This window comes from Stegodyphus dumicola, chromosome 6 (genome assembly GCF_044657685.1).
Source record: "Stegodyphus dumicola isolate Sdum_Otavi_A_Nest chromosome 6, ASM4465768v1".
NCBI lineage: Eukaryota > Metazoa > Arthropoda > Arachnida > Araneae > Eresidae > Stegodyphus > Stegodyphus dumicola.
Window position 1 is genome coordinate 147,294,309 of NC_140773.1, and position 13,736 is coordinate 147,308,044.

Genomic DNA, 13,736 nt, shown 5'->3' on the forward strand with positions numbered 1-13,736 from the left:
AGTTTTATTACACTCTTTATTAATTAGGTTTTCCGTATCATGGTTAAATATTTCGTCAAAACTTTCAGTTTCATAAAAAGGCATTTCAACTAAAAAAAATGCATAAAAAGGCATTTCAGCATAAAAGGCTATCATTAGTAATGTTTACATTTTTGCATTCAAAATTAAACTTTTATCATCTCAAATTAACTCATTAAAAGCACTTAACGACAAATGTAAATCATTACATAACTTATTCACCATTGCACATGTTATAAAAATAGGCGATATAAATTTATCATCTTCAGAAAGGTAGGTTAATGAGAGGAGCTTTTTTAAGATTGTCCGAAAGCTGACCACAAAACACGCAAGGAAACGTTCGAATAGCTGCAATTTTGCTTACATTACGGGAATAGCTGGAATTGAAAATTTGTCGGAGTTGAATGAATTCCGAGTGTGAAATTTCGCTTAACTCTTAGAATAAGTTAAATTTAATGAAATTTTTTCGCGACTTTCTATTTCCCGTTTTAAAAATTTTACGATGTCTTCAACATTGAAAATTTCATCTGCTTACTGACGAGCAAAATCAAGAGTTATATTTTGAGGAATACATTTCATTAATAAAGGATACAGTAAAGTCCGTATGATTCATTTTTGATTCCTATCAAATTTAGCGACCTTATTTGTACGTTTACGTGTCACATAGTGCTCTCAAAGCATGGATATCATTCGAGCTTCTGACAGGTCGTAAATTTGATAGTTTACGCATGTACGAATTAATAAAGAGATCTTTTCGCCCATATCTTTCTTGAAGGATTTTAAGCTCTGCGTTGTAGTTTCCTGGCGATAAAGAAAATCCTTCTTTCGTTTTTAAAGCTGCACCGCCTTACAGGCTAAGCAAGTAATTAAATATATCCACTTTAGATAGTTTTTAGTTTTGATTTATTGCCGTGTCGAAAGAATTGTAAAATATTTGCCACACTTGAGAGTTTCCATAAAATTTATCAATCATTATTTTAACATTGTAATAAGACCTTTTATTGACACCAGAAATAGATACATTATTACTATCATTAGAAGAAGCATTAGAAACTAGTGAACGTGCTATTTCTTTGTTATTTCAATAATTTTTTGTCTCTAAACCTCCATTTTGAAATCTTTTCTTCGTATTTCAAGGCACTTTCGACTTCGGTTACAATGTCATTAACATGAGTTAAAATTTTAATTTTTTTATTTAACGCTTTCAAAGAAATAGCTTTTAGTTTTAAAATTTCCAGTGCTTCTTCTAGGTCTTCAATGTTACCTGTTGTAATTAAGGATGCAATAGAACTTGTTACTTGGTAATGGCTGAACGAATAACTTTCCGTTCTTTCTTACATTTCGTCAGCTCTTCAGCCATTTTGCTAACGTTGAATTTCACCTTACAACAAAATGAATCGAACAAAGTATTTCTAACTTTTCTGAAGACTCACTTACGCGTTTGCTTGTGAACTTCGAAGAATGATAGATCTTTCTTTGCTGACACCACTGTCATACATTACTTCTTGCATGGGTTCTAGATACATTCTTCCTTCTTAATGTCGATATTAGCGTAATGTGGGCATTGCACAAAACCAGACATTTAACGACACCGACACTTTATTAACACACAAACAAAACAAGTAGTTAAAACAAAATTAGAAACCACGTTTATCATTACTACGCTGGCGTACAGCGGGTTACCTTCGCTACTTCGCAGCTATCAGTCTTTTCTTTTCTAATTTAAGTCATGTGAGAGAGAGGTGTTGCACGCCGTTCGGCTAAATTGCGCATGCGTGGTCATCACATCATGAAATATATAAAAAATTAATCAGGGATTTTCAAATGAGAATCGTATTTCATTATGGTATTCTTTTGAATTGAAATAAATTAAAAAAGTATTTAATTAGTGATAAATAAGCATTATGGCATTCGAAAGAAACCTTTTCAAACTTCAATTGCGTATTATGGCAAATGACTTCGCTAAGCTGAGAAAACCCCGTGTTATCCAGTGCATTAGCCTCATATTACTGGTTCATATGCGTCTTTTCTGCAATGGCTAGTATTTGGGTTTGAATAGAAACTTTTCTCTGTCTCGGAATGGCAACAGTCGGAACTTGAGAACTCGATTTTCGATTTGTTTTGACGCAGTTTGAATGCTGATGACGCAGTTTTGACGCAGTTCGGCGTCAACTTTGACTGCGTCAGCTTTGACGCAGTTTGAATGCCGATGAGATGTTAGATTAAATTATAGAATTTGTGATATTCAGTTAAGTTCATCTTTAAACAAGACTGGGCATTTTGAATATAGAATTATCACTGAACCACTACTTGTAGAGTTTTATATGCTGTTTGTTTCAAATATAATTATTATAGAACTTCCGAGATACGCAACGCCATTTGTCTATTAGTTTAGCGCACATTTGGTTCGTCGATGAGTAATATTGGAAAATTAATGTCTCCGAGTGTCGTATTAGCGCATAGCAAGTGCGCGAAGACAGCCAAGGCAAGGTTAAGTTTTCTGCTTTTATGGTAAACAATCATAGAAGATAGCTAAACTGAAATCGAAACGAAAATTATAAATAACCGAAGTATCCGAGATACTAAAGAAAATTGAGACAGAATTAAGTAAAGGTGGCATTAATATAAATGTAGTTGAAGAAGTTTTGGACCAGTTAATCGAAATCTTGGGGTGACTTAGACACTCAAATAGAATATGATATGAAAGCCGAAGCGGATTAATTTAAATTAAAGTTACATCCGCTCTGGAATAGAAGAAAAAAACCAACTGTGGCACTTTAAAGCAAAGCAAAATTCAAGGAACTAAATAAACCCGAAAATTCGGACAATGAAAGTATAAACATTCCTAATGAAACCGCTACAGATTCCAAAAACGAAAGTAATAAATTTACTCGTTTTTCAAAATTAACTATCTCTAAATTCAAGCAACTGGAAGGAATTGGAATAAATTGGACCCAGCTATCCATAACAATGACTCTATCAAAAGCAAATAAATTCAATTACTTAAAGTCATTATTAGGTGGGGCAGCCTACAATGCCATTTCCGGACTACTGTAAGACTTTTGTGGGCAAATAGCCTTACAGATAAGGATGGTAAACGTAACACGAAAGTACTTAGGATAACTAGCATCTTGTTTGGTGCTACATTCAGCCTATGTTTGCTTTATCAAACACCATATAAGTACCTTTTAAAAAACAAATCAGAAAGTTAAAATACTGAACGAATGTTTATACGTAGACTATTTAATAGGTGGGGATAAAGAGGAAAACGAAGTTAAACTCATATATGAAGACATTAGATATATATTGAAAGCTGCTGATTTCAACATGCGAAAATAGAAAACAAAATGTGCGTATTTGAAGGAAGTTTTTGACATATACAAAAATGTTGAAATCCGGAAAGTTTTGCAACAGAAGGTTTTTGGGATATAAATGTGATTACAAGGAAGACTTTTTGAAGATAGGGTCACAAAATCTAACTTATCAAGCTCAAGGGAAAACAAAGCTAGTGATCAAAAGAGAAGTTCTTAAAACCTTTGGAAAACTTTACGATCCTATTGGATTTGTAAGTCCATTCACTATTAGGGCAAAAATACTAATGCAGCAATTTTGGCAATTTGTGATAGATCGGATGATCCTTTGCCATTAGACTTCTTTCAGAAGTTTCATCCTTAAATGTATTTCTTGATTGAGATGAACTTTTACCATTTAGTAGGAGAGTGAGTCCTTCCAATCTTTCAGAAGTGTAGAAATATCAACTCCTTTTACCAAAAGGCTATCATTTCACTGAATTACGAAGAGACCATTATACAAAAAACTCTTCATTTGGACGTTCAAACAAAGCTTTCTCTGATTAGACAATTATACTGCATACCTTCCGGACAAGACAGAGGTAAAAGTGTTTTGAATAAATGGATGACTTGCTTTCGGACTAGAAACCAAACAATAAACCAAATGATGCAAGACTTACCTAGAGATAGAATTGTAATAACCAGATCATTCGAAAAAATTGGACTGGACATTGCAGGACCAGTTATCACCAAGCCTAACTTGAAAGGATCTAGGGTTGTTTTAAAATCATATATCGCGATATTTATTTGCTTTAGTACAAAGGCTATTTGATTTAGAAATAGTATAGAATTTGTCTACTGAAGCATTTCTAGCATGTCTTAGAAGGTTTATAGCCAGACGATGCAAACGCTCCATTGGTCGGAGTGATAACGCTACAAACTTCAAGGGAATGAAGAATGTTCTTGATAACCTGCTTAAAATTTGTAGATCGAATCCTATTCAACGCTTTAATTCCGAAGTTTTAATGCTACCGATGAGATGTTAGATTAGATTATAGAATTTGTTATATTCAATTAAATTCGTTTTTTTCAAACTAGATTGCGCATTTTGAATATAGAGTTATCATTGAACCACTACTTGTAGAATTTTAAACGCTACTTGTCTCTAGTAGAATTACTGTAGAACTTCGGAGATACACAGCGCCATTTGTCTACCTGTCTAGCGTACAGCTACTCAAGAGAATTTAAAAAACCGAAATTCAATTTGGTTTTCATTCCGAGAGTAAGTTAATTTAGTTTGCGTTTTTTGATTATTCTCAGCAGACGAAGCCCATCAAAGACCAATCAGAATGCACATGATTAGATCAATCACACGATATCAGTTTTTCTGTTTCAAAGAACGAGATTGGGAGATTGAGCCTTGAGGAAATGATCACAGATCTGCCACTAGAAACTGTACTACCTCATTGGATTATTAGAATATTATTTATCGAATTTATATATTGCTTTATGATGTCTCTGTTGATCGATCTGAAAGCTCTAGGTCCTCAGGATAAGGTTTTTGAAAATTAAAAATTAATATAGTCACTTTTGTACAAATTTACGAAGAAATTATTAGCTTGTCTATAAGCACAAAACAATTTGTTTAGAACACTAAATAATCTTAAGAGAAGTAATTTTCTTCGATCACCAGAAAAGGGACCAAGAGAAATGCTAACTTTAGCATAAAGAGAAATGAGTTACAGTTCTACAGTACAATACTAGAACATATGCTGATATTAGAAGTAGACTACAACTGATCTCTGGTCTCCAGAAGCCATTTAATTCTTTGGAGATTAAAGAACCTTCAAATCATAATCTAGACTTATAGTTTCTAATAAACTAATAGGCTTATTGTTATAATGAATTAATAGTTTATTTAGAACTAATAATACCATAACTAATGGTGCAGTATAACTGATACCGCAACATTAGTTATAATATTAATTAGTTATGGTGTCTTAACCAAAGGCGGCAATTAATCACATGAAAAAGCTAACGATGTGGTAAGCTAAAATGCAGCATATGGCATCTGGACATCAAAGCATGGCTCAACTGGTATGCAGTTGTTGAGGACTCGACAATTAAATTCAACCATTTTATTCTCCGCACTTAAGAGCTTATGTCTAAATGTTCCATGCACGCCTGTTAACTGACAGTTCAGCATGTCCTTATACTAAATATTTGCGCGCAGCTTTGAGAAAAGAAATTCGTGTGAGAATCAAATTCCAAAAACGAGTTATAAAACTGCCAGAGGAATGAATATTTTGCACGGCAAAGAAGATAACTCTCTCGAACCCTGATTATTAAGTTTTTTAAAATACATTATCACAATAAAAGCATACAAAGGCATATAATCCAAGTGGCATAATGATGCAATGCATTAATTATCCTAATCTATTGACGAAAATGTTGTTATTCTATGCATAATAGCTTTCACATCAATAGATTACATTTACCTATTTTGTATTAAGATAATTTTGCCTATAATAAATTTTATACAACACATTTTCCAAAATATATCATAAGCCTTTAGGATAAATCAAAAGCTGAAAAGTACATTGAAATATTTGTATTGGGTATTTATATGTAGCTAAAAACACAAGCCTACTACTCTTAATACTTAAAATTAATGTAGGTTAAATTTTAAAAATCTTTGCATTATTAACCCATTGGCTGCTTCCTGCCCCTGAGGCTGCAGGAAAACGGACATTGTTAGATATCACATATCATTAATGTACCTTAATTTGTAGTTAAAAACTATACTGTAAAATAAAGAATAGCGTGACATGTAGGCAGTATAGCAAATTTTAATACAAAGAATTCGACACATCGAACACATCCCGAGGCATCTAGGTGTTAACATTATGTTAGCCTATATAATAAACTTCTGTATTAAAAACGCAGTATAATTATTTATAATATAAAGTTATAATAAACAAGCTCTTTGTAAGATGGAAATTTTAAAATTTTCTTTTGGACCGATAAAAAATTGTAAAACAGGTTTTAAGCTGTAGCGTGGTCCAATATTTAATGGAAGTAGTTACTGTGTTTTATTTTCCGTAATCAGTTATAGTAAATTTGGAAATGGAAGCAAATTCTGTTTAACTTTTAACCGGAACTTTAAGAACTAATGCCCGGAACTGGAATTATTTTGGTACTTGCTGTGCGCGTAACGTGATCCACGTTGCTTATCATCAAGAAGTTGTTAAACAAAGTTGTTCACGTATTGACTGACCAAAAGACACTTTGTACTGTAATGCAGCTAAATAATTCGAATTTATCGCAGTGTGACTAGACCATTAACCTTTTATCTATAGTTAAGACTTCAGATGAAAAGGAAACTAACTTCACAACGAGATGGGAGTTGTGTTTTTTACATGCGCTTGGATTCTATTTCATTCTTGTCTTGCTTCTCGTAATGGTAAGTTCAATGTAATTTCTTTATAACCTGCAGACTAGTGTTTAAATTATGGAGCATAAAATATATTAATGTATTGATTACCGTCAATTTGTATTTTAACTCAAAATCGAGTATGCCAAACAGCCAAAATACACAGAAAATTTAAATATAAGTTAAAATGGCTTAAGGTTTTGTTCGGCATGTATATTTAGTATTTTCACGTTCAGTTCGTGTGATATCTGTCATACGATGCAAGACCATTGATATGTACATTTTTTATTGAGTGTATTACTTTAAACATAATGCATAATTGTGAGTATTGCAAAGATTTCTATCACTTAATTTTTTTAAAGAGTAAATACTAAGTTGGAATACAACTACTGAAATTCAAAAATATTGTGTTTAGTGAAGTTTAATGCACAATAACTTTGGCTGTAATATTTAATAATACATATCTCTTATGCATATGCCTTGGTTTGATTTGGTTTGTTTACTCGTAATTACTGCAAAATGCTCGATTGCTATCTGTACAAAGGTGACTGTATAGGTTTAAAAGCATGATTCTTGTCATAAAATTAAGGAATAATTACCGATTTATACTAAGACAAACGATCCAAGATACCCAAAAGTTGCTAAATGGTTCTCTTCTTGGAAATATGAAACATTTTATGATTTTGTATAATATTGCACTGGTGTCAAACATACTGAAAAGTTTTGAAATGTCATTCCTCAAAGATTCCTATGAACAATTATTAAATTGCCATAAAACTTCAGCACAAGAAATTGAAGTTACTATCTATGCAGGATACTGTAGATTTCAGTAGAAAAACGAAAAAAATATTTCTTTTATCTGTTTAAGTTACAGTCTTTGATTTTTGATGTAATTGTGTTTGTTCTTGTAATTTAGCTGAACTTCTTTCTTACTTTATTATAACTTTCAAATGACGCACATAGCAGTTTCTTTACAATGATAACTTTAGTTTCTTACTACAGAACCCATATTTCATTTCCTGCAGATTTTTGAATTGTATAGCAATTGATTTCAAATAATCAAAAGTGAAAAAAAAATTGGGGGTTGGAAGGAACTTCTAAGTCATCGTGTCTCATAAGGATTCGTGAAATATATTTGATTTTACTTTGCACTACTGTCCGCACAGCCCACGAGTGACCGAGTAGTAAAATCGCAGAACACTCGTTGTTCAGTCCGGATTTCGAATCCCGGCGAACGGGTTCACTGCATAGGCGTTTTTGGATGTTTCCGCATGTCTAACCTGTATACGAGCCAGTTTTCCTTGAAAAGCCCTTCCTGAAAGCATACATCACCTTAGACAGATAGACAGTGTAGCAAAAATCGCCGCTACACAAAGACAAAACAACAAGTCAAAGAATTGCACAAACTCGGTATCCATGTACCGCCAAAAATCGTCAATTTTCGACAAGGGGTACCCGTAACTATACCAAATCGGCTTTTCAAGAATTTCAAGTTTTAATGTATCATCTGAATGAAAAAGCTTCTTTTATGTAATAATATATAGGCAAGAAAAAAATTAAATACGCATATTTCGTATTTGCTTTGCTACTACTTTAACAGCCCACCAGCTCCCGAGCGGTAAAGTCGTTGAACACTGGTAGTTCGGTCCGATGTTCGAATTCCGCTAACGAGCTGGCTGCATGGACGTTTTCGTGGTTTTCCCCATGTGTAACGTGTATACGAGCCAGTTTCCCTTAGAAAGTCCTCCACGAAGGCATCCCTCCCCTTAGGCAGATAGCCTTCGAGGCTTTGCCATAATCACACACGCACACTCTACTACTTTAATACACTTTTAATCGCGAAGGAATAAGTTGTTTTATCTTTACATAATCAAACGTATTGTATTTTAAGTTTTTCAAATGCAAGAATACCAAAAATTACTAATATAAAGAACGTCAAAATGAAATTCTAAATTTTCAAATAAAAGATATTTTTCGTATGATTTTGAAGCTTTAATTACAAAATAATCTTCGAAATTTTCTTTTCTACTGTGTCAATTTTAACATAATATCAGAAGATCTGAACTTATTGAGGCTGCAGTCTAACTCAATACTAACATTGCATCAGACATCTTTAAAAAGATCAGCGCCATAAGGCGTAGAAAAATTCCTTCGAATTTCCCTTTTACATACAGCGTTTGTCCGGGAAGTGGTAGGACTGATTTTTCACGCGAAAACGTAGTAAAGGAGGGGGATATTACTGCGCTGATTAGGTTGTGGGGGATCTTAACTATCAGCTCTCCAGTCGCCAGTCATCTCAAGCTTTCATGGAGTGTAGATCGAGTTTAAAGTGAACCCCTTTCAAGATGCTTTGCTATTTCCACAACGAATCTTTTGTTATAGCAGTGCTACGAGGCGACGTTTTCCATTAAACTGGGTAAAACTGCGAGTGAGACCCATGACATAATCAAGACTGCTTATGGGAATGAAGCCATGGTCGATCAAGTGTTTTTGAGTGGCACAAATTGTTTCGGGTGGGAAGAGAGCGAATCGAAGATGAAATTGATGCTGATCATCTTTTTTGACAGCAAAGGAGCGGTTCACAGACATTTTTACCACTTGGTCAGAGTCGAATGCTGCATTATACGTGGAAGTATTTAAAACACACAGAAAACGAGTCGTCCGCGTCCGTCCAGCAATCGCTGAATCATGGACGTTGCGTCACAACAATGCACTGAGCCATGCCACCTATGTTGTCATGGACTTCCTGGCCAGACATAGCATCACACAAGTTCTCCAGCCACCCTACAACCCATATGTCGCTCCTTCAGACTTCCACCTTTTCCCCCGATTGAAAAGAGTCATCAAAGGATGACATTACGCCTCTATCCAGGCCGTAATAAGAGAGCTGAAAAGCATTCCAGTTTCTGCGTTTCAGGGAGCCTTTAGCGATTAGAGGAGTCGCTGAAAACATTATTTTGATGCAGAATATGCATATTTTGAAAACTATTAATTCGACGTATCAAAACTGTGAATGAAAGTTTTTAAAAAATTCAGTACTACTTTACGGCCAAACCCTCTATAAAGAACTAGTAAAAATTATGCTTAGAGAGCAACTTCATTTTTAGTAACTGATTCAGCTGAGTAAAAGGCTGTAAGACGAGTAAAAGGCTGTAAGACAAGTAAAAGTACCTCATAAAGGCTAAAGATGTGCACTTAAATAACTTCCATTTCCCTCCGTTCGATCGCCCGCTACCTCAACAAATCAGGCAAACGACTTCTCTTGGACATTGATAGAACCTCCTGGATATTGTCAACGAAATTTTTAATATCAATTAAATATCAACACTCGTGAACAAAATTTATAAGTTTTGCATTTTTTTTCCAACTTTTACATAAGTATGCATTTTTATAAAATAAAATTGCCAGATATTGTTTTTTCATATATTTTCTTAAACTTTATTACTATCAAGAACATAAATTGTGAATTTAAATGTTCTGACATTTTTGTAATGGTGAGCTTTGAAAAACGTGCTGTTTCTTAACTTTTGGAGGGCAGTATATTTTAAAACCCGAAAACTCTTGCTGTTATGCTAGTGCAAGTTTAGAGCTTTTCACGCGAGCGACCTAGAAGAGACCTTCATTTGAATCAGCAGATTAAAATTATTGCAGTGCTTTATAAAGATTCATTAATAAAAGTAATGAAATGGTTAGCTATAAAATTCCTCGGAAAAAGCAAGCTGAAACTTAGAAAATTTTATCAGTTTGCTGATACTATAAACAGCGAAAATTACATAAAATTTGCTAAATTCAAATAACAGGTGGAACAGCAATAAGTTGTTCATTTATATTTCCTTTTGTAGCAAAAGATATAAATTGCATTCAGGTTTATGTGACAAAAAAGAGATTTCGCAATTAGTAAAAAGTTCAATAAAAAAGCAAAGTCAGCTAGTATAAAATAGTAAAAGGATTTCTTTTCAAAACAGGTAAACAGGTAAAAGTGCATGGGGCACCAGAGAATACGAATCGAACACATATTGACCCAATACACTAACCAGCTAGAGTATAAAAAACTGAAATTGACTATACTGTATGCTATTTCTGCTAAGCAACATCGGAGTTATACATCAGAGTTGTTACATTTAAACATAAGACTGATAATATAAAATTAGGCAAAGTTACATAATGTAACACAAACTGTTGAGTTTACTCATTGCAATATTGGATTACATAAATATAATAGAGCTGATACTTTGGAGATCGTTGCACTGGAATTTTTGCATTTTTAAGTAAGTAAATAAAAATGTAGGATTTGATTTTGCTAATGTATAGGGATTCTTGGTTCTTGTTATGTGAGGATATTTGTTATACGTAAGACTGAAATGAGCTCAAATATTTCAGTTCAAAGTTCATATGGAGTGGAAATCGTCGGACGTGTTTTCGACGTGTGACGTGTTTTCAACGTGTGACATGTTTTCAACGTGTGACATGTTTTCGACATATAAGGTCTTGCGCTAGGAAATTCACTACTACCACTACAAAGTTCATGGGTTCAGCTCAGTAAATTTGGTGTATTGAAGCATAAAAATTGTTGATGTTGTTCGTAATCAATTATTGAGGTGTAACCTAGTCATTCCTCTTTTCGCTTTTCCGTTTTCGGTCCTAAGATCTGACTTGGCATAGGTCCAATCCTAGGGCACTGAGCTTCTGGTGTATTAAGAGGGCAGAAGAACACATAATAGTCTGCATATTATTTGACTCCACAGACGTAATTGTCGCTATTAGAGTGATTTCTTTTAAGAAAATCTGAATATGGGCCATGACCGGTGAGATAATAAGTTAGGAAGGATTTGGTGTGTGTATTTAATTATGGCAAAGCACGCTATGGCTATCTGCCTAAGCGGAGGGATGCCTTCGTGGAGGACTTTCTAAGGGAAACTGGCTCGTATACACGTTACACATGGGGAAAAGCACGAAAACACCCATGCAGCCAGCATGTTCGCGGGATTCGAACCTCGGACCGAACTACCAGTGTTCAGCGACTTTACCGTTCGGCCGCTGGTGGACCTAAGAAGGATTTGGAGCTTCTGCTTTCTGTGCCGATTTTGGGGAAGAACTGGCGAGTACGCCTGTCTGTTGTGCCGTTATTCCCCTCATTCTTGCCATTCGTGGCTTAGATGTTTATTTAGGATTTGTTGTAGTTGAGATTTCGGAAGTTTGATGTTGAGGAACTCGCCTTCTTGGAAAAGACCTACTGTTTTTTCCAGATTGTCATCAGTATCGTGTTGCCGCTGTGCCTTTTGATCTAAGTTATGGTTATTTCAGCATTCAAGTCGTTATAGATTTGATTAATTTTATGAGCCAGTTGAGAACGGTTGTCTGTATTTCGGGTGGATAGTAAGGCTGCTTAGCTGTCTGAATCAATGGATATTTGGGAGAAATTTTTTATTGACTCAATGTTGATAAATAAATCGGTGCTTATGCTTTATCGCATCCACGCTGGCGTAAAACTGTAGTTTTGCACCAACGTGTTCCAAACAAACAATTTGTCAAATTTTACGGAAGAAAGAGTAATTACCTTTATTGTAAAAAATGTAAATTACTTGCATATATACTATACTTTACAATTATACATTGATTCCAATAACATTCAGTAAATATAGTTACAAATTGATTTTTGATGTGGCCGAAATTTGGTAGCGATCACTTTTACAAAGGATGTGAAGCATTGTTTCTCTAGTAAGTTTTCGCGAAATACTGTATTCCTGCAGAAATTTAAACTCTTTTTCTTCTACAATAGGAAAATTCACCAGCACAAATCTTAAATTGAAGGCAAAAAATAATCATAATTTTTCTATAAAAGTCATTGGAACTTGGAATACAACAAAAAGAACTCGTACGAAAACGAGGACGCTGGAAGTTAAATAATTGCCATGCGCATTGGTTGTCAAAATAATTTTTATGCGCCTGGTTACCAGAGTTTGGCATATTCTGAAACTGAAGTTATTTTTTACTAAGATGTTTGCGATAACACCTAACTACCGATAAATTAAAAACGGATTAACTTAATTGGCGAATTTATTATGTGTGGTCATATATTATAATGTGGTTTTTTACAGAAAACCAAGGAATACTGAGATGTAACTGCGATATAAATCGTTTAATAATTTTGCCTAGTTTTGAAATTTTGCAAACATCTTCCTTAATCCTCAAAACTGGTGAATTTAAATTTTTATCGTGTGTATTTCTTTATTAAAATAAAAGTTAATACTCAAATGTAGGTAACTTTGAAATACAAGTAATTCTAACTCCTACACATTAATATAACTTATGATGTTACGTATCATGCTTTTTGTGGAAATTCAAGATACTCCTACTTCGAAAAATTCAAAATCCTGAAATTTCTATTAGCATAGTGTAACTAGTAGAAAAAATATAAGGTTATAATAGATTGAAGAACACAAACCTCAAGTAAACGTTTGTTTTCAAGAGATTTAACATGAGTTAATTTGATGAAAGAAAATATTGAGTTACGTAACCATTCCGCCGTTCCCTTGTGTAAACGTTTCAGATATTTCGGTTACATAAATTTTTGCCAAGTACATGGATATATACAAATAAAGTATTATAATAATAAGCATAATTAAATAAGTAGCCATAAATAATTTTTTAGTATTAGAATGGCTTGCAAGTTAAATTGTAAGTAATGGAATAAATATTATCATATATTCGTTATTTTTACTTTAAAATTTCGATTTGGGAAGCCCATGACTTCGCACTAATTCCATGTATAAGACATGGAACTGGCAGAATGGCAACTTGCTTTAAGTAAACTCTTAATTTCGGTTGATCGTTTGTAAATAAAATCAAATTTGTTTGTAAACTTTATGGCTCAGTGTCAATTATAAAATCTCACTTTTTTTTATTATTCTATTCATCCATGCAATGAGCAATGATAACTACATGTGCCGATGTGCACCTGTTTTCATGCTTTGATTTTAAATACCTTTCAAATC

The 13,736-nt window shown here is 33.7% G+C and overlaps 1 protein-coding gene across 1 annotated transcript in view; it reads left to right on the forward strand.

Moving 5' to 3' along the window:
- Nucleotides 1-6,502: 6,502 nt before the first annotated feature.
- Nucleotides 6,503-13,736, forward strand: part of LOC118202394 (leucine-rich repeats and immunoglobulin-like domains protein 3) — a 33,919-nt gene continuing 26,685 nt past the window's right edge. The window contains exon 1 of the mRNA XM_035374572.2: nucleotides 6,503-6,771. Within this exon, the coding sequence (XP_035230463.1) occupies nucleotides 6,708-6,771 (64 nt within the window). The 5' untranslated portion in view covers nucleotides 6,503-6,707. The remainder of the gene's footprint in view (nucleotides 6,772-13,736) is intronic.